The following is a 20562-nucleotide window of genomic DNA, read 5'->3' on the forward strand; positions in this document are numbered from 1 at the left end:
GGATCCTCGAGGCTTTCGGAGGGCGTGTCTCTCAGCCTTCGAACCCCGACCTAGTGTTGTTCTCCGACGCGTCAATGTCGGGGTGGGGAGCAACACTGGGCAAGAGAGAAGTGTCAGGCATCTGGAGAGGGAACAGGTGGCCTGGCATATCAATATGAAAGAATTAGGGGCGATTTTTCTGGCCCTTCGATTCTTCCAAGATCAAGTGTCCGGTCGCACAGTCCAGGTGAACGCGGACAATACCACTGCTCTATCTTACCTGAAAAAACAGGGAGGCACTCATTCTCGTTCCCTGTTCGTTTCTTGCGAAAAGAGATCCTGTTGTGGGCGAGTTCCAGGAACGTTACGATCTTGACGAGGTTGTAGCAGGCGTTCAGAACGTGAGAGCGGACCTGCTAAGTCGTCGTCATCAACTGCTCCCGACAGAGTGGACTCTGAACCAGGAAGTGTGCCAAAACTGTGGGGTTTATGGGGTCGTCCCTTAGTGGACCTGTTTGCAACGTCAAAGAACAACAGGCTTCCGCTTTACTGCTCTCCTGTCCTGGATCCAGGAGCAGTGTCAATAGACGCCCTTCTTTGGGACTGGTCGGTCTGGACCTTTACGCTTTCCCTCCCTTCAAGATCCTGGGAGAAGTGGTCAGGAAGTTAGCGTCAAGCCAAGATACGAGGATGACTCTGATCGCTCCGTATTGGCCTTACAAGGAGTGGTTTCGGAGGTAATGTCGCTGCTGGTAGACTTTCCAAGGGTGTTACCTCTTCGTCCAGATCTACTCAGACAGCCCCACTTCGAACGATACCATCAAAACCTCTCCGCTCTCGGTCTGACTGCGTTCAGACTATCGAAATGCTGGCGAGAGCGAGAGGTTTTTCGAAGCAGGTGGCAAGAGCGATCGCGAGAGCCAGAAGAACATCCTCGATCGCAGTTTATCAATCGAAGTGGGCCGTATTTCGACAGTGGTGTACTGCAGAGGATTTCCTCTTCCTCGACCACTGTGAGCCAGATTGCAGACTTCCTTCTTTTCCTTAGGGAAGTTCGAAGCTGGCAGTCTCTACTATTAAGGGGTATAAGAGTATGTTGTCGGCGGTCTTTCGACACAGAGGATTAGATATCGCCAACAATACGGACCTCCATGACCTCATTAGGTCGTTCGAGACGACAAAGGTACCTCAGTTTTTGGTTCCATCTTGGAACTTGGACGTGGTTCTTAAGTTCCTGATGCAAAGCCCTTTTGAACCCCTTCATGCTGCTTCTTTGAGGAACTTAACAAAGAAGACTTTATTTTTAGTGGCTCGCTACTGCAAAGAGAATCAGTGAGATTCATGCGATATCTAAGTCAGTTGGTTTTAAAGGAGACGATGCAGTGTGTTCTCTCCAACCGTCTTTTCTTGCCAAGAATGAGAACCCGTCTCACCCCTGGCCAAGTCCTTTGAATTGAAAGGTTTGGCGGGTATTCTGGGCCAGGAACCAGAAAGACTGCTTTGCCCTGTTCGGGCTCTTAAATTCTACTTGAACAAGACTAAAGAGTCGAGAGGTCTTGCAGACAGGTTATGGTGCTCGGTAAGAAGACCTGACGTCCCCATGTCAAAGAATGCGCTGGCTTTCTTCTTGAGGTCCACCATTCAAGAAGCGCATAAGAGTTGTCAGGAGAGTGACTTGAACTTTTGAAAGTTAAAGCGCATGAGGTTCGGGCTGTTGCAACGTCAGTAGCCTTTCAAAAGAACATGGCTCTGAACGATATTATGAATGCCACCTTTTGGAGGAGTCATTCTGTGTTAGCCTCTCATTACCTAAAGGACGTAAGAACAGTGTATGAGTCTTGCTGTTCATTGGGACCTTACGTTTCGGCTGGTGCGATCTTGGGAGAAGGAGGCAGTACCCATCCTATCCTTTAATGTATGGTTAGGAATAGTTTTTAAAATTTTTTGGTTGTGTTTTTATGGTTGTGGGTAGACTGTGGGGCAGTCTTCCCTTTCCTTAGTTTTTAACTAGTCACGATGTTTGGTAGGTCAGGTGGTTATTTTTGTCTCTTTGCTTCCTTCTTGAGGGCTACGATCTGGGCACATAGTGGTCACGTCCCCGTTGACAGATCGTCTGGAACTCTCCAACCATATAGGTCTCTACCTCGTTGGAAACTCCAGTAAAGCAGACGCAGACTTGGGTGACAGTAATCACGAAGTCAGCTATGCTAAAAGGTAAGGAACCAAGATGTGTAATCATCTACATTGTTTTGTTTCTCAATCCTATGCTGTCTCTGCCCACCTCCAATGGTGCGATTCAGCTATATATATATCTGACAGGTAAGTTTCATGAACAAAATGATATTTTAATGATAAAATAAGGTTTGTTCATACTTACCTGGCAGATATATATATTCGTAGTGCCCACCCACCTCCCCTCAGGAGACAACGGCACTATGAAAATCTGAATGGAAAATGGGAATGGTTCCTGATACCGCCTCCCAGCGGCGGGAATGGGTACTAACCACCTGACCGGCCACTGCGTGTGCCGCGAAATTTGAAATTCTGTCGGACCTTCGGAGAATACAGCTATATATATATCTGCCAGGTAAGTATGAACAAACCTTATTTTATCATTAAAATATCATATTTGCTGGTTTATTAGGTGCACTTTTTTTTTTTTAGTTTTTAAACATATCAAACAACTGGCCTGTGTCCAATGCGGCCATATTACGGATGTTAGACCGAGTGCTGTAGGCTAGGCTAGGCCTTATGAAAAAAACTAGAGGATTTAAATGTGCACGGACAGATGACCACTTGTAGTTAGTGAATGAGCATATGTCGTACAATGGGCCAAGAACATGCAAAAGTGGAATGTACACTTTCACGTCAAAAATGATTTTGTTGCGCAAAACCTCACTGCCAGTTATTCTGCAAAAATCATCCATATGCTCTGCATTTAGGTCCATTTCTTCTAGTTGTTTCAAGGCTTCATCAATGAATTAAATAAAGCACATAAGCCCTCCACCGTAGTTATGCGAAACCCTCTGGCAGCAAATAGAGGAGTTACCGGTAGATGTACTGCCTTTCTTTTGTAATGGCTCGCCTCAATTTGCTTTTTTCCCTGTGTTGGTGTGTATGTATTACAGGCAGCCTTGGTTATCGGCGATCTGGTTTTACAGTGCTTGTCTAGCGACGACAATAACTGGATTTTCGGCGCCGATATCCACCTAACAGAGGCGCCAATCCCCACTTATTGGCGCCGACATCCGCTTAACAGCACCAATAATATTCGTCGATTTCTGGTTATCAGCGATTTTCGGGTATCGTTGCACTGTCAGAAACTGAATCCCCCTCGATAAATGGGGACTGCCTGTACAGGTAGTAAGAAATAAATTGTACTGATTTATCTGTGTATAGCATTCTTCTTTGTCAGATGTATAGCACTGCATTTGAAAATTAATTGTTAAAGAAAAACAAAAGATTTGCAAGGATATGTAGTAAAAAAATTTGCCCCTACGTATCTTTGGAAAGAAACTTTCTTTATGAAGCTTATGGATAAAAGACCTAACCCTCATATTGATATTCATTTATGTATTTTGATGCATTCTTGCACAAAAGAAGAGGACATTTTCATGGTTCTTTCAGATGAATTCCTGTAGATTTCTCAAATATTAAAGTACACTGTTTAGACTGGGGAATCTGAGTGTTATAGTAGGTGTTGAAGGCCTGTTTATCATTTTTGTGATGAAATTTACCAGCTTTGGATTTTTAGGGTAGCCTGTCTATATATGGATTGCGTAGAAAAGAAAGCAACAATGTTAATATAAGACTGATGGTCATGAAGAATGTCAATTAAAAGAAGAAAAGGATGTCATCATTGGTGTTGACTTATGAGAGGGCCTTTACCTGGGGAGAGGAGGAGATATAATATTTTTATTTTTAGACTAATGTGGTAACCAGAGTGTATAAATAAGATGATACTAATGAAACAAAAATTTGTTTAAACATTGCATCTTCATCACGAAATTAATTTTATTAAGGTTCTTGCTATTTAAGGGAAGATGGGCTATCAAAACTAGTTTTGTTGACATTTTTAGTTAATAATGTTGTATATATGCTTAAAAGTATACATGTTTCAAGAAAGCCTTTGAATCCATGTTGTTCATTTCATTTAAATTTTCCTACAGCCTAGTTTAATGTGAATATTATTTAATTTTGTATTTTCTAGGTCAGAGGGCAGGAATACGGGTTGGAATTAGTTGACACTGCTGGCCAGGATGAGTATAGCATATTTCCTGCTCACTATTCTATGGACATACATGGCTATATCCTAGTGTACTCTATTACTTCTGAAAAGTCTTTTGAAGTGGTGCAAGTTATCTACGACAAGATTCTGGATATGATGGGGAAAGTCACGTGAGTCTTTTCATCTGGTTTTGTTCGACCTTGTAACAAGCCCATGACTTAATATTATTGCATGTTCTTCATCTTTTAACCCTTAAGGGACGGCATAATTTATCAATGTGCAGCACCCCAGACCGGGGAAGCTTTGAGGTCGGCAAAATAAAAAAAAAAAAAAACCATCTATGGAAAGAGAATGATACGTACATTCACACTGTAAATAAAAAAATTCTAAAAAATTTTCCCTACCTTCCACGAGAAGTTGAAAATGACTATTTACAACCCCTTGTGGGGCCTCATTTACAAGACAATCGTAAATTTTACCAACTTATATATGTTTTTTTTCTAATAAATAAGTTTTTTGGATTTTGTATCAGAACAGATAAGAAATAAAAGCATTAACAAATTTTTTGCATATTTGTTGTAAAATATTCACGTAAGTTTACGAGATGGAAGATTCAGTAACTGTTTTTTTTACTTTTACATGCTTTTTCTAATATTTCTTTGCAATTTTCTTTGTAAAATTACATTTACAACCGACATACTATCGTAAAAGACAAAACCAAAAAACAACAGCAACCCCTTCGTATATTTACAAGCAAATTTACACAAAGACTCATGTGAGAGAGAGAGAGAGATGCAGTACCTTCGCCCTTGAAGTCACAAGCGTTACTGATACGGGCCGAACTCTCACGTCTGTATAAAAGTTGTTATTAGTGAATTTATAGCATATAGAAGTATTGGCACCTTTGTTTCGAATCATTATTACCATAACAGTGGTGCGTAATTCTGCTTCACACTGAAGAGCAATCCGTCCACCTCCCCAAACGGATTGAGCTTCACACTGAAGCTCAATCCGTCCACTAAGGGTTAATGCATTGAAACTAACTTTTGTTTAACAGACAGAAGATGAACAGCAGCCGCCCTGCACATTGGCCTGTGGATCCTTGGCACTCCGCTGTTAACTGTAACTGTCCTATTTTTCATGTCTGTACTCTTGTACACAACTCGCAAAATTCTTCGGAGCTTTACAACCTTAAGCACTTAATTCATTTGAGTCATTCAGTTCATGAAACTAATTTGATTTTATCCTTTCAACTGTATTTTCCAAGAGCATTGAAAGATTTAATTACTTCATAACCAGGTGGATATTTTTTGTCGCTGTTTATAGGAGCTTTGCTTTTTTGCTGGGTGGTAGTTATTAAGGTAAAATTTTGCAAGTACTCTATTTTTTGCCTTTTTTCTAAATAGGATGCAAACCTTGACCTTTCATGTTAGAGTATTCGTAGTGCAAAGCTGGTTTGGTAGTTGAAACTTGTTAAAAACGTAGTTAAAAGATGCATGGGTGAGGGAGTAGGAGGTTACCTTCTCACTCACCTGGTGTACCATCACTTTTTCTCTGCCTGAAAGACAACATATCTCTGCTGCTGCTCATCGGTCATGGAACTTGAGCTCTGGTTGCCTGAAGCTTTGATATGCATTTCTGTGGTGATGTTTGGTCTTTTGTTTTGCCTGTCCTTTTTGTGGTTGAGGGTGCATAAACAGCTCAGATGTTCTGGGTGAGGCTGTGTGCAAGGAAGTTGCTTGAGTAGTCACCTTCCTATTGGCAGAAATTCTCCCAGAGGACGAGGACCAAGGAGATTGCCAATGTTGGTGGGGTAGTTCACCTCCATTTACCCTAGATCTAGCATTCTCTTTCTAGGGCTATTCCTTTTCATTCTTCCCTTGCTGTTTGGTCTGGAGTAGGTTCGTTGTTGACAGTGGGCAACAACTTCGTACTTTGCTGTCAGTTTGTGTGTCCCTTATACATTCCTGGACTGACCCCCCCGAAACAATTATTTTTGCCAGTGCAGTACTAGACCAGACTAAGAGTTTCCTGGTGGAATTCCAAAAGTTGCTGAAGACTAGCCATCCCTAGAGTTGACCTGGGGGCCTTTGTATGCTGCTTTTCTCATGTATGTGACTTTGGCCAGTTCTTTTGCAGTTGCTGTCACCAGGGTTTCTGCTCCTACAGACCCTTCTGCTTCTGCAGCCACTACTGTTCCTGCTTGAGAAATATAGTAGGAGTTCATACTTCCCTGTTCTCTTCCCCTTCATCATTGAATTCTATCTTTTCCTCCTCCAACTCATCCTCCTTCTCTTTGCAATCCTTGGACCATAGGAAGGGCATAAAATGGACTCGGAAGTTCTTGTGGCAAGGCTCTTGAGGCTTTCCATAGGAACCAAACTTCCTGGAAGATGGGATTGGGCAAACGCATCGGACTGATGTTCCAGGAGGTTGGCTGATGACGTGCCATGAATGTGCTTGTGACTTCATAGGAGGAAGTCAAACCTGGAAGTTAAATATCTACACTTATGCTTCTCTTAAGGAATCATCTCTCCCCATGGTTTAGGACCATCCTAGTTTTGTCGATTGGTTTGGGTTGACCTCAGGCACAAATGACAGTCAACCTATTCTTTGCATTGGTCCTAGCTTGTCTGGATGAGCAAAAACGAGCCCATTGGGCTTAAGGAAGTTTCCTGGTCAGTCCCTTTGAACTGGCTATCAATCATCAAGTGGACTTTAAATTGTGCTGTAGAAGCAACATCTTGACTAGGCTGCCTTGGACTGCAGTTGCCTTTTGGGTACTATGGAGGGACCCCAGTCTCAAGCGTTTGAAGTCACTGCCACCAGCCTTTCTTAAAGCTTCTCTCCATGCCTTTGTTTTTGTGTCTGAGGAAGTACTACACACAGGAAAATGCATAGACTTGCCGCCACCCCTCTTGGCAGTTGGAGTCATCAGTTTGTGGGCCAACAGGTAGCCCTGTCTTGGAGTGTCTTTGTGGAAGGGATCTATGTCTCCTCTGCTGAAGCAGGAGCCATGGAGTCAATTGTTTTGGCTTCCCTCTAGGTATCAACAATGGTCAAACTTTGGTTGAACTTGTTGGCAGATTTCTACTTCTCTAAGGTGGCCTCTTGAGGAGGGCAAAACAAACTTGGTGGTGCTGGGAGAAAGGGCATTGTTCTTCCTTTCATGTTTCCAGTACCCTGTGACTCAACTGTCTGTTGAGATGTGACACTGTTTGCAGTTTCTCTTTCACTTAGGTTGCAGTTGAGAGTACTGTAATTTCAGTCAGTGTTGGACTTCTGCTTGCCCTTACTGAAGAACAAGATTGAGGCAGTGTTGGAAAAGAGGCATTTTTGTAATCAGTACAATTTTTCTTGCATAATGTTGATGACTCTTCGTTAGTACTGGCTTGGCTAAGAAAGGAGTGTTCAAGAACACGATTTCTTTCTAGCTTTGCAAGGCTGTCAACGAGCGGACTCTGCACCCAACATGTGGCCAGGAGTTCGTTCCAAGTACCTCATGAGGATAGGGACATTAGTCTGTCCCTCGCATTCCAGAAGAACCTGTCAGTTCTACAGGTATTAAGAGAGAAAGTGGTCTAAGCTGTCCACTCTCACGTCTTTCTGCCTTCAGGACGTTGCCCACAGGGCCTGGGACACGTTTTTCCCTGGGTCATTTGGTAGCTGCTCAACAAGTTGTGTAGCTCACCCAGCCCCCAAAGTGGAATGGCTGACGCCACAGTGGAATCTTGACGAGAAATAACGTAGAAAGCAGAAGGGAAACATCTTATTCTGGGGAAGCTGTTCTAAGCCCTTCCCCCCATTTTTCTTTCATCCCTCCCTTGCCTCGTCTGCCTTCAGTAGCATTAGTGGCAGCAATTCCTTCTCCATGAATCTCCATAGAAGTCATGTCGGCAAAATCATGAAGCCGGTGCTCGCCATTTTGCATTAAGGTTAGGATAAGCAGTTGCCTTGTCCTGTGACCCTTCTCAGTTTACAACCACTCTTCTTCCCCTTCCAGCCAGTGTGGGGGTTCAGGTAAGCATTCCCCCCCTCCCCCCCACCTCCACCCTTGTCATGTGAGTGCAAGGAGGCGGAGAGTATGAGGCCAAAGACATGCTCGAGATCCCCCTCTGCCTCCCTTCTTCCGCCCCTGTGAAATACCTCTCCATTGCCCAGGGACTCTTCATGGCAAGCAGCAGATCGGATCACTGGCATGGGAGGCATTTGTTCTCCAGGAAATGGAATCCCAAGAAGTTTCAGAGGAGGGGTAGCAGAATGGAGAGGTGGCGTCATCATTCCAAATGCAGTTGATTGTCGAGGTGATCAAGCAGCCACAAGAGGATGACAACCCCCCCCCCCTCTTGTAGCAATCCCTGAGACAGCAGGGGAATGAGAAGCCCTTTGAGTTGGAGGAAGGACGCCCATGAGCAGGCATTATTTTGATCGAAGTCTCAGACACTGGAATGGCGCACCTTTCCATCGAGGTGGAAAAAAGAGTTATGAAAATTGTGTGAAACTTAATACTCACGGTTAGATCAGTGAAGTGCAGAATATTTCAGCTTACCTTCCACTTAACAGTTATAACTTTTTGAAGGTAATGTACATATGTATTAACACTTATTCATTTAATATTTATTCTGTTTCACAACATTCCTTTGAGAAAATAGTAAAAAATCTACTATCCAAATGTGCGTATAGAAGATGGATGTCTGGCAGTAGTAAAGCTGTCCAAAAAGTTGAGAGAATGTCACTCAAAACTTTTTTATCTTGTGTTGTTTAATAACTGAAAAATACATATTACTGTACTTTTACCAATTTTAAATTTTTTAATGGTAAAATGTTATACAGTATTCTAATACTGTATTCAATAAATTTTTTCACACAGTAAATTAATATTTAGTACAGTATATACAGTAGTTTGAATATAGCAAATGGAATGGACAATATTAAGTTCAAGTCATTTGTCTGTCAGGAGTCCAGAGAGAGTTGTTTGTTTATATTTCACAGTACCTGTATGTTCATTGTTAGCTAAGAACTACCGCACTGTAGTTGAAAATTTATTTTTAAAGAAAACAAAAAAATTTTATGAATCTTTAATGGACTGTAACAATTTGCCCTGACACATGTCTCTAAAAATGAATTAAGTATATAAGACTTACAGTGGAAACAGGCCCAAAGATTAGTGCAGCAAAAACACAGATGGATTAGACTACCGTAGCCAGGCTGTGTAGTAAATTACGCTGCATCGGCGCTCGTTCTGTTGAGGTTTTAGTGTATGTGAAAATAACCAACATATAAATATAACAGTTCAGTACTGTGTTATCTTTGCGTATTTGGTGGGAATCATAAGATAACGGTAATCACCATTTTTTCCTCATTTTTCATCAACACAGAATTCGGTTTTTTATTTCTATAATCATCCTATTTTTTGGTTTAATTTTTCTTAATTATTGTTTTTCATTTGTTAAAGTTTAGTTTATGCCATAAGAAGTTTCTGTCTGCACTGCTTTTCCTTGAGGAAAAGGAGTGTAGACAGGAAAAAGGTGCGACTTCTGGTCTTTGGCAATCTTGGGGTGGGGTTGCTAGCCCCACTCCTGCCTCAAGTGTGAAGGTCCCAACATCCGTCATTTTAGCGGTCACCTGGTTAGTTTAAAAGTGCTATGGCAAATTTATTGTCATATGAATGACCAGTTGTGAGGATGTTCATTTGTGTGGTTCCCAGCTTCATGGCATACCTTTAGCAATTATGTTCTGAATATTGTCCAAATTTCTGTAGATAAATGACAAAATACATTTAGTAGAAAACATGACCAACATTCAGTAAGTTTATAACATCAAACTTAGGAGGCTATTTCTTGTGAGCTAAGAATTTTGACTTTGCAGTTTTGTTGATTATTCAGTAATACTAATACAATCCAAGATGTTCTGGTGGACTTAAGATATAGACTCAAGTACTGGTTTTATGGAGTGAAATATTGAAATAAAGATGAACAGAAAGAGAATAGTTTCAGATAAGCGGAAAGAGAATAGTTTTAGTACAAGAACAGTGAATTGTATTATGTCTCAGAACTTTTTGGATTTCGTTGTCTCAAGTTTTCAGATAGACTTTTGATTTTCAGAGTGCCAATAGTATTAGTGGGTAACAAGAATGATCTTCACATGGAACGAGTGGTTAGTACTGATGAGGGCCGTAAAGTGGCAGAGAACTGGAAGGCAGTATTCCTGGAGACTAGTGCCAAGCAACATGAGGTAATTACTTTGTTGTTTGTAATGTGTTTTCATAGAAATCTTTCTTTTCAAATTTTGTTGTTGTGCCCCATTTTTTACTCATCGTAATTAAGGAATGTTTCTTTTTACATTTACATAAAGTTTTGGATGATTTCTTTATTTAAAAAGTTCCTGTCATCTAGATTCAAACATGGTCTTGAATTTTTAATAATGAAATTATTTAAAGTCTCTCTCTCTCTCTCTCTCTCTCTCTCTCTCTCTCTCTCTCTCTCTCTCTCTCTCTCTCTCTCAGCAAGGTAATGAATAAGTGGCAGGTGAATGAGTGGGTAGGGAAACCACTTACTCTTTCCTGGTAGCCTTGCTAATTAGATTTCTTGTTTCAGTAATCATGGCTGTTGTTGAAGTTTCTTGTTTTTATTTTGGTTTTGACCCTTGTAAGAATGATAGTGCCTGTTGACACCACTTATCCTCCGGCCGACCGATGAAGAATTAGAGGAATTTATTTCTGGTGATAGAAATTTATTTCTCGGTATAATGTGGTTTGGATTCCACAATAAGCTTTAGGTCCTGTTGCTAGGTAACCAGTTGGTTCGTAGCCATGTAAAATAAGTCTAATCCTTTGGGCCAGCCCCAGGAGGGCTGTTAATCAGCTCATTGGTCTGGTTAAACTAAGGTATACTTAACTTTAACACCACTTATCCATTGAATGATCTGCGTAGATGTCAAGGCATGAATGGTGTGCTAGGTTCATGTCCTCTTTATGTGATGTCACAGTCTTACTGTGTTTTGTTTCATAGCATAGTGTGTCTCATGGTTGCCAGCCCAGTGTAAGTACTTTGGTTGAAACAAAGTAGGTTGAGGATGGTGCTGTCAGTATCTTCAGAGAGTAATACACCACCCCAGTGTTCTCGCCTGCCCTTTCCCAAACTTATGCTGGCTTTGGTCCCTGCATCCGCAGTTTGGGTGGTGGCTGCTTGTTTTCCATTTTCTTAGTCTCAGGAAGGTATATTTGGACTGGATGATGATCCATTTGAGCTCTCACTTGTCCGTAACTTCAGCTGGTGTATGTCAGTTCCCATAACCCTCAACACCAGTGCCTTTTTCCCAGGTTCTCTTGCTTTTGCGTTGACAACTCCGCTGCATCCTTGTATTCATTGTATTGCTCCTACGGCACACCTCGCAAGCAAGGGGCTTGCCTGTATGAATCCTGATGTGGCACTAAAGATATTTGGCCTGGAGTCAGTGTTGGTCTTCTGGACCCCACTTGTGGCAGTTGTCTATCTAAAACCACTGCTGTTCCTGCTGCTCCAGCAGCTCTTGCTTTCTTCCCTTTGGGGATACCTGCCTTGGTTTTATCCTTGGCATCATGGGAAGTGCTGAAGAGACCCATGGTTGTAGGATGGTGAAGAGGTATGGGTGAAAATGCAGGAAGAAGACCAGGAAGGTAACCTTCCACAAGAAGGCTAAGAAGTTGTCTTGTGGCAGATGATCATGAACAGTGAAGGTGGTTCTGGGGGATGCTCATGACCAACCACTGTTGCATGAGTCTGCAGACATGAGCCAACCATGACAGTTTCCCAGATTACTGCCAATGTTAGTCCTTGGAGCTCACTTAGTATGCCCTGGGACATACTGGTGGTTGGTTGTGGATTGTTGTGAGTGTGGCAGGACTGTGTCTGGGACCAAAATGGACCACGTCTTGTCGGATCTTTGTCGAACCTGTCTTTATACCATCAATACTGCTTAGATGAACAGGCAGTGCAAGTTCTGGCTTTTATCGATTAAGTAGCAGTAGGCCAGCCTGGATGGCTTGGTTTCTGGCTCAAGGCTGTAAGGTATTGTAGGTGATCATGCTTGTTCAGCTTTAACGCCTTCTGCCCGTGACTCATTGTCTGGGCCTTGCGTTAGGCACTGTTTATGATCCTCTAAGCAGGTGCAGGGTTTAGCTACCATGTCTTTGTCCCCTACTTTGATAGAGGGGCTTGTCAGTCTGTTTTGGATTCTGCTAGACCTAAGGGTAACTTTCTCTTGGAACTAGTGCTGGATGAGTTGGAGAGGCATTTTTGTGAGGTCATCAGGCTCATTCATGAGTGGAATGGTCTTGGGGAAATGAATGTGTTCTCCAGAGCTCCTGGTATCTTTTGATGAGTGCCCCTTGGGGTTTTGGCCTGGAGGCCTCACTGTCTTTTTGGCTGCCCTGGAAGAGGTGGATTCTCTGACGTCTGGACTGATGAAGCTCCTTGCTTTCAGTCACTATGAGGCTACTTATCCCACGCCTTGACACAGCAGTGGAAATACCATGCCTCAAAGGATGCGGATACCTGCCCCGACAGGTGCACTTCATGTGAAGGACTTTCAGTGCTACTGTGATTAGCATGGTACACAGTTTGCTGTTTAGGCATGAGATTTGACTTCTCCCTGTCTGCCATAATCCCAAATCTTGAGAGAATCTGATCTTGATCCGGGAGCAGTTATGCCTTGCAGGATGCCAGGATTAACCAAGTCTTTGTGAGACTGCAACAAACGGATTTCACATGAATGGGCCCTAACAGACACGTGTGCACGTGAATACCCATGGGGGAGCTGACAGTCTGAAGTACAGGGCTTTGAACTAACAGACTGTCTGTCACAGAAAAAGTGAAAGTACTTTCAAAAGTCTTGATGGATGAGTATTCTGGAAATACACATCCTTCAGCTGTGTCAGAGAGCATGAAGTCACCCTCTCTGATAGAAGCCAACATTGAAAACTTGGGTTTCCACCCTGAATGTAGTTTGTTAAGCAAACTTTTTTAGGTGCAATAGGTTGATGAGTGGTCTCCAGGCTTCATTTGTCTTTTTTACGAAGTTTGAAAAGTATCGTCTATGGCATCTAGCTCATCTTTCTTCAGCATTGTCTGTAGCTCTGCTAATATACCAACAACAGATTCAAAGATTCAAAGGTTTTATTATAAACTTATGAGAGTACATTCAAGAAGTACAGAAATTACAGAATGTATATGAAATATGTCAAGAGGACGTACAAAGACAATGCACATAGATTCAAATGCCATACTGTACACTATTTAAAAAGAAAAAAGTCAAAGTGCCTACATAAAATTTAACAAACTAGTTATAAAAGCAGATTATAATTCTTATTTAATGGCCCAAATGTACTAGATATATCACCAACACAATGACTTCAAAATTGGTCCATTGTGATTTTTACAAATTTGCCAAGATTGCACATTTCTTTATGCATCTCTACATTGAACATCAGATTAACTTCGTACTGTTTGGCCTTGTAAAATAATATCTTTTAATATACATTTCTCTCAGCTTACATACCAGGTTATAGTGGTATTCATCAGCCTGATCCTGACTGTTACACTTTGCAAATTACTGGTTCCTGAGAGTCTTTAGAATCTGTTCTGTGTAGCAGGAAGCTTATGACTACCACAGCTAAATCTGCTGAGATTCTTTCAATCACAGTAATCTAGTTCAACAAGGTATTTACTTAAACCTATTTATTTCACACACTTAATTTCTGTTTTTCTGTACCACTTAGTCTGAGATCAACATATTTTTTAATCCAACTAACATTAAAAGCACTTGGTTTACTCCAAATGTTTGAAAGACCACATTTGCCAAGAGCTGATTTTACTTTCGCTGTCCACTTTGAATTGTGTTTGTTTTTATTGCAGTACATTGTGTGTAATAACCTACTTTGTTTGCCTTTGCAAACCCTTAACCAAAAATGTATCATTTCTCTTTTCAACTTTGCTGGTCATGCTAAACTGGCCCAGTTCACCATAAGCCATAAGGGGGAGAGACTCAGATTATCTTAGAGAGTAGAAAGGAAAAGGGATCAGTCCATGAGAAAGGGAAGTGTATTGGTCTTTGTGACAGTCTCGAAAGGTGCAAATTACTTTGCCTAATGGCATGACAGTTATCCCCTGCTCTTGACAGCAGGAAGAGGATGGCTATCACGGCATTTTCCTTCCTTTTTCCCCATGTAACTTGAAATTTGGTTTCAAATTGGATCACATAATCATTGGCCTTTTGCAATGATTATGTGATGGATGGCTGGTGAAGCAGTTCTCTTTAGTTTTAGTGTGCATGAGATTAGAACTTTACCCACATCTGTGATTTTTAAGTATGTATGCGTAGCCTTTGATAGTGGGTTCATGGAAGTGTAAAATGATGTGTGCACGTTATTGTCTTGGGGAGGTAACTGTGAAGTGGTTAAATTATTGTTTGTTGGGCCCCTTGTTATCAGCAGGACAAGTTTTCTACTTTTGGGTGTGGGTGTAATTAATGTTAGCCTCACCCTTTCATTCTGCCTCTCACTGTGGTATCCTAGTCAGGTGGGCTTCAGGATCTTCAGCCCCTGCTCTACACATATGGGAAAGTATGGCTACAGTAGTTGGATAGTTACCTGTAATCCCAATCACATCCTTTTGGAGAAGGTGGTTCACTTTTCACAAAGTCCTAATTTCGAGACTTACTCCTTTACTGTTACCAGGGTTCTCTTTGTGTTTCAGTCTTGGGCTCTGACAACTTAACTCTTCCCTATCTGTATTGAGATTCAGGCAGTATTAAAGGTATTGCTTATAAAAATTTTTGAAAACGAAGATTTTTTGTCACCCAGGCCCTTACTTATTTATAATATTCCTCTTCTTCCTCATGTCCTCTCTGTCAAAGGTGCAGTGAAATGAAGTACAAACTGGATTGACAGCTCTAACTTATGGGACTGCCCACACAAGTGCATTACACGTCTGAATCATCCGTCAGTGAATTTTTTCCTCAGATGTTGGGCAAATTTAGTACTGTAATTAATGGGCTTGTATAAAGAAGAATTTTATAAGAGTTTGTATTCAAACCCACTAAATCATAATAAAGCCCTTTCCTCCCAACTCGCTCTCTTCACAGCTGAGTACTCAGACTATGTATAAAGTACTGGCTGACTGCTAAGTATCCAAGGATTTTGGGACACATTTATGCTCCTGCTGTCTACACAATTTTCATCACAACAGTCATTGAAGTAGCTTGGGGAATTTGTTGGTTGTATGAATAAATGAATTTTTCTTAAGGAGAATGACATTTTATAGACCTGAAAGGGATTTAGTATGCTTCAACCTTAGAAATAATAATGAATAAGAATTTTTATCATTGTTGTTATTTCTTTTTCAGGCTGTGAATGACATCTTCACTCGCGTAATCTTAGAGATTGAAAAAGCAGATGGGAATATAAGTCCTGAAGGGAAGTGCAGCATTTCGTGAAAATCATCTGCAATAGGATGGATTCTCAACCCCTTTTTAGACTTGAACCCCTAGATCAGTTACTATATCTCTGGATGTCTCTGATGTGTATAAACTAATTTGTTTGTTTGATTGTTTAGGTAAGCAGCCATGCCTGGTTTTTTTTAAAGGCTGATTGATTTTTGTATGAATTGCATTATGTTTAAATGAGCCATACCATATTACAGTTTTTTCTTATTTGTAATTGATACTGGTAGAAGTAAGCAGCAGGAATTTTTGTTAGCACATCAGTTTTGGCGTAAGTTTATTGGTACTAATCATGTTTGGGAGTGCACTGCTGATACCTTTGTTGTATTGGGAGTTGCCGTGAATTATTTAGGTAAATTTTTGTCCTAGAACTAAGAGTAACTAATAATTATTTAGTTAATTTAGTGTTCACTTATTTGTCATACTTTTGGTCGTTTGTATTGAGTGTTGTTCGAAAACAGTGGCTCAGGTAGAGCAGGGTTCATGAAAACCCCCATGTATTCACTGCCTTTCAACAGCTACAGTAAGGAGTAATTCATAAGGCAAATCTTTTTTGCATACGTGTTTTGTGGTCATGAGATGATTAAAAAGGGTTAAGTTTTTGCCATCAAGAGGTATCCACCACTCTCAAAACTTGTGTTAGTTGAAGGCCAAAATATTCATAATATATTTTGTACTCTTGGGTTTATGTGGTATGAATTGAATTTTTGCTACAATGTAGCCTTGTGCTGTGTGATACAAAATATTGTCATCATACAGAACAGACTTGATGGACTCCTTCAGACATTAAAGCTGTTTAATTATGTAGCCCCTCATCCAAGGCTTTTGGCATCTAGTGTAAAAAGATGTTTATATTTTTTATATTTTTTTTTCTCTTTAGGTTTGCAAAGTCGATTTGTGTTTTGTTGCAACAGGGAAATGACGTCGTAGTTGGATATAGTTGTGTTAATTGCTAATATTTTTATACTAATAAAATTTTGGAATTATACTGATGAACTAAGACCCCCATCTACTAGTGTTGTTATGAGTGAAATGCTGTTTGGGGAAAGGAGAATTTCGTGCACTTAAACTTGAATATTTGCTTATTTGAATTTCACATTAGATAAAAAAAATATGTGTAGAGGGGAATTCTCTCTTATTGTGACTGGAAAATTCAGTATGTGATGTGTTTTGGCTCCCTACAGTATGAGGTAGGTACATGCATTTAATCTACTTCTGGTTTTTGTTCCCTTGAAAATTTTAGGATCATCTGTGTAAGTGTGAGGTGTTCGTGAGGTGTTTGGTATGGCGTCAGCATTACACTTTAAACTGCGATATCGTCAGTTACTAACACAGTCTTTTATGGTAACTCATTTGAAATCTATCAGTGCTGGGTGACACGAGTGATAAGACTTGGCAGAGGAACATAATATTGGAAAGGTGAATGAGTAACTCCTCCAGCTTTAGTTCTCAGTAGTGGGTTTGAATAGAGGACTTTAAATTACAGAAGTATCGATATCATGTCATTAGCCATTGTAACAGTGATTATGAGAAACAAACCTGAAGTTATTTCTGTTATTCTGCAGATAGGTTGCTATTGATCGGGCTTTCTCTAGAATTTTAAATGTTATGTCATACACATCAGTGAAAAGTTCTTATAATATTGAAAATTCCCCTTATGCCATATTGAATATTTTGTAAAGGAACTATTTTGTTGGCTCTGTTTTTTTTTTTTTGTATATATGTATTCATGAGAGTTTTATCAATGCTTGTTACCCATCTTAAAAACCCAAGTTTATGTCCCATGACTGAATTGCGACTATGAAAAGTAACTGAGTAAGATTCAGTGCATAGTGCCCTTTGTTTATTATCCCGACTCCTTTTATAAGGATTGCCATAATTAGAATTTGAGCTTAGTTTCACCTTCTCCTAGATTATATAGCTAAACACACACACGCACTCTCTCTCTCTCTCTCTCTCTCTCTCTCTCTCTCTCTCTCTCTCTCTCTCTCTCTCTCTCTCTCTCTCTCTCTCTCTCTCTCTCTCTCTGTTTCATGTTGCCCTAGAGCAAGAGTCCATGCCAGCACAAGGCTGGCTTAATTTAAGACTAAACTACTTGCTCTCTCATCATAGAATGTTTTTAACAAATATAAACTTTTTGAGTGTGGCATATGGTTTTCTTTTTTGAAGTGTTTTTGTAAATAGTTTTACACTATGCATTAACTAGCTATTTTGTTAGTTGCATATTTGTAGTATCCTTGACATAATATTGATGCTTGGCCTATTTTATGAGAAAAATTTGATTTTTTATTCATTTCAAAGTAGCGGACTCATCGGTACCCATTTGTTTAAATAAACTGGCATTAAAAGTAAATAAAGCTTTGGCTAGCAAGCTAACTAGCCTTCTGATTGCACCTTTATCATTATAATTATTAAAAAGTTCTTTAGCAATACCAATGAGTCAGTGAGAACTTAAGGGTTCTCATATAGGGTTTGTTCTTCAATAAAAAGTGAGAAATGATGAAGTTGGACAAGGAAACGAAAGAGAATGACATAGCAGAAACTTTTAATAACTTATACAGTGTGTTGTGTAAGGCACTGGAAGCTGTAGCCTCTGCAGGTTTCTAATTGCGTTGCTTACCTTAAGCTCTCTGTAAAGAGCTGTTGCGAAGTAGGGTTACTCTGTGTGGCTAAGGAACCTAACGTGGGAATATTCAAGTTTAAAGTTACTACTTTTGGAGTATGTCAAATATCCTGAGTGAGAAACTCCTAGCAACGTATGTTGCTCTTGATATGGAAAAAAGAGATTTTCCTTTATTCTAAACATTGTAAAATGGGGAAAAGTTGAACAATTTATGACATATTCTGCAGAAGAAAACTGTGCCATCTCTCTTTATCCCATGGGTATTTTCAATCACTGTTTGTTTTCTTTTCTTGCTTATTTTAACGATCATTTGACAGATGGTTGAGGAATCTTGAATGATGCTCTGTTTTTATATCGTCAGTCTAGTTTAGAATGCGAGTAAAGTTTTCACAAAGCAGAATGATGTGTGTGAGACTATTCTGTTGACCTTTAGTGAAACCATGTTTTGATCTTTGATTAGTTTCCATCGTGGGGTTCAGCCATGGTGGAGTAGTTATGACAAAATTAATGTCATAATTATTGCTAAATTATCTTAAGCATGAGCAGACTGAAGTTTAAAGATTTTCTCATCATTTCCTTTGTAACAGTATGATGACAGTTTCAGAAAGAAATGGTGTCTATGGTTATTTTTGAGTTGACTTCTTGATATTCAAAATGTTGTTGGAAGTGAGTTTTTGACAAGGAAATTGCCTATTTTTATATATTTTGTACACTGTCTTGAAAACCAGGGACGTAGAAAATTCAGGATTTTTATGTACTCTAATCATTTTTCATAAACATCTTGCAATTTGAAAATATTTTCTTCACAGCATACTTTTATCCCGCAGCTACCACAAGAAAGCTTTTAGGTAACTATTTTGTTTGATAAGTTTTCGTATTTACATCCTTTAGGTGGGGTAAAGTGTTTCCCCCCTGTGGTTGTCACACACTATGAATTGATGCCAGTCTGACAAACTTAGCTTACCTCATTTTAGAGGGTACTTTTGATATCAATATTATAATTAATATGGCAGGGTGCAGATACCTTAGGTAATTTTTAAATCTGTAGGTAGATTATTGAACGAATGGCATCAAGGACTGTTTCACCTTATACTATATTATCTCACTGCATAACAATAATTAATTCTCTTGTGAATGTCACTGATGCCCTTTATAAAATGAATCACTCTTGTTTCATGAGTGATATCAGTTTATAATCGAATGCAACATTTGACCGGTTTAAACGGTGGCGTTTGCCCAGTCAGACATTTCTAAAGGCAGAAGCTTTGGTGCTTGTGGAAACACTTAGTGTTTAACTTTTCATATCTAATAACAGCAATGCATTAGTTACGGTTTTATAATGGGCATTTTTTCATGGCCTGTGTTACCAAGTCAGTGCCAATTTCTTTGATCAACCAAATATCTTTTTTTCTTTCAGGTAAAATGAGTTTTGATATGTTTTTAATTAGACAAGAGGGTGAATCTGGTGTGCATTGAAAGTTAAGCAGCAGCAGGCTTACTGAGCCAGGAGGAAAAATTTCCATTTAACTTCTTTTAGGTTTATTAGAACATTTAACCTGTGTTTTGATCTATTCAGGGAAGCTTCATCAACCGATTGCATATGTTAGCACTCTGAGGGGCCATTTCGTTTTACATAGCTTAACTGGTGCATTCTCATGACTTGAGTTGGAAATAAGTCATTTTGACATGGAAAATGGCAATAATTGGAGGAGTTTGTGGTGTAATCTGCACTTTTAGAAATTTAAGGTGTCTCGGAAAGATGGTTATCATTCCTTGATTTTTCCACAGATTGTAACAAAGAAAAATTGCAACCATTATTTTCTTGTAAATTGCAGCCATTTCCACTTTGCCATGTAAGGTTTTCACAGAGAAGCGCATTTGCTTTTTCATCAGTTCTTATGTTTTAAGAGTCCAATATCTATAGGATTGTCAAAATTTTTGGGAATCATCATGGAAGTTACAGTAAGTTTTCATAGTTTAAAGAATGTAATAATATTTTTAGAAAATGACGTGCTTGTTTATTTTAACCTTTTACATGAATTGATGTTTATTGATATAATAATTATAGTTTTTAATGGACTTCAAATATCATGCTCCTTTCAGCTTTGTAGTCCTTGGTATTGAAGTTGGTTACTCCAGAGAAATACAGTGTTATCCTTCAACACAGGTGCTGCAGGCAAGTCTGTCCCAAAATTTTCACTCGGTAGCATTAAAAAGAAAGTGATGTTGGCCTAAAAACAACTGTAGCTTGATA

At 39.8% G+C, this 20562-nt stretch overlaps 1 protein-coding gene across 1 annotated transcript in view; it reads left to right on the plus strand.

Moving 5' to 3' along the window:
- The window catches only part of Rheb (Ras homolog enriched in brain), a 34917-nt gene extending 14600 nt beyond the window's left edge, over positions 1-20317 (plus strand). Inside the window, exons 3-5 of the mRNA XM_067124121.1 lie at positions 4190-4377; positions 10312-10441; positions 15590-20317. Of these exons, the coding sequence (XP_066980222.1) occupies positions 4190-4377; positions 10312-10441; positions 15590-15679 (408 nt within the window). The 3' untranslated portion in view covers positions 15680-20317. The remainder of the gene's footprint in view (positions 1-4189; positions 4378-10311; positions 10442-15589) is intronic.
- The last annotated feature ends 245 nt before the right edge of the window (positions 20318-20562 follow it).

Source organism: Macrobrachium rosenbergii, chromosome 22 (assembly GCF_040412425.1).
Source record: "Macrobrachium rosenbergii isolate ZJJX-2024 chromosome 22, ASM4041242v1, whole genome shotgun sequence".
Taxonomy (NCBI): domain Eukaryota; kingdom Metazoa; phylum Arthropoda; class Malacostraca; order Decapoda; family Palaemonidae; genus Macrobrachium; species Macrobrachium rosenbergii.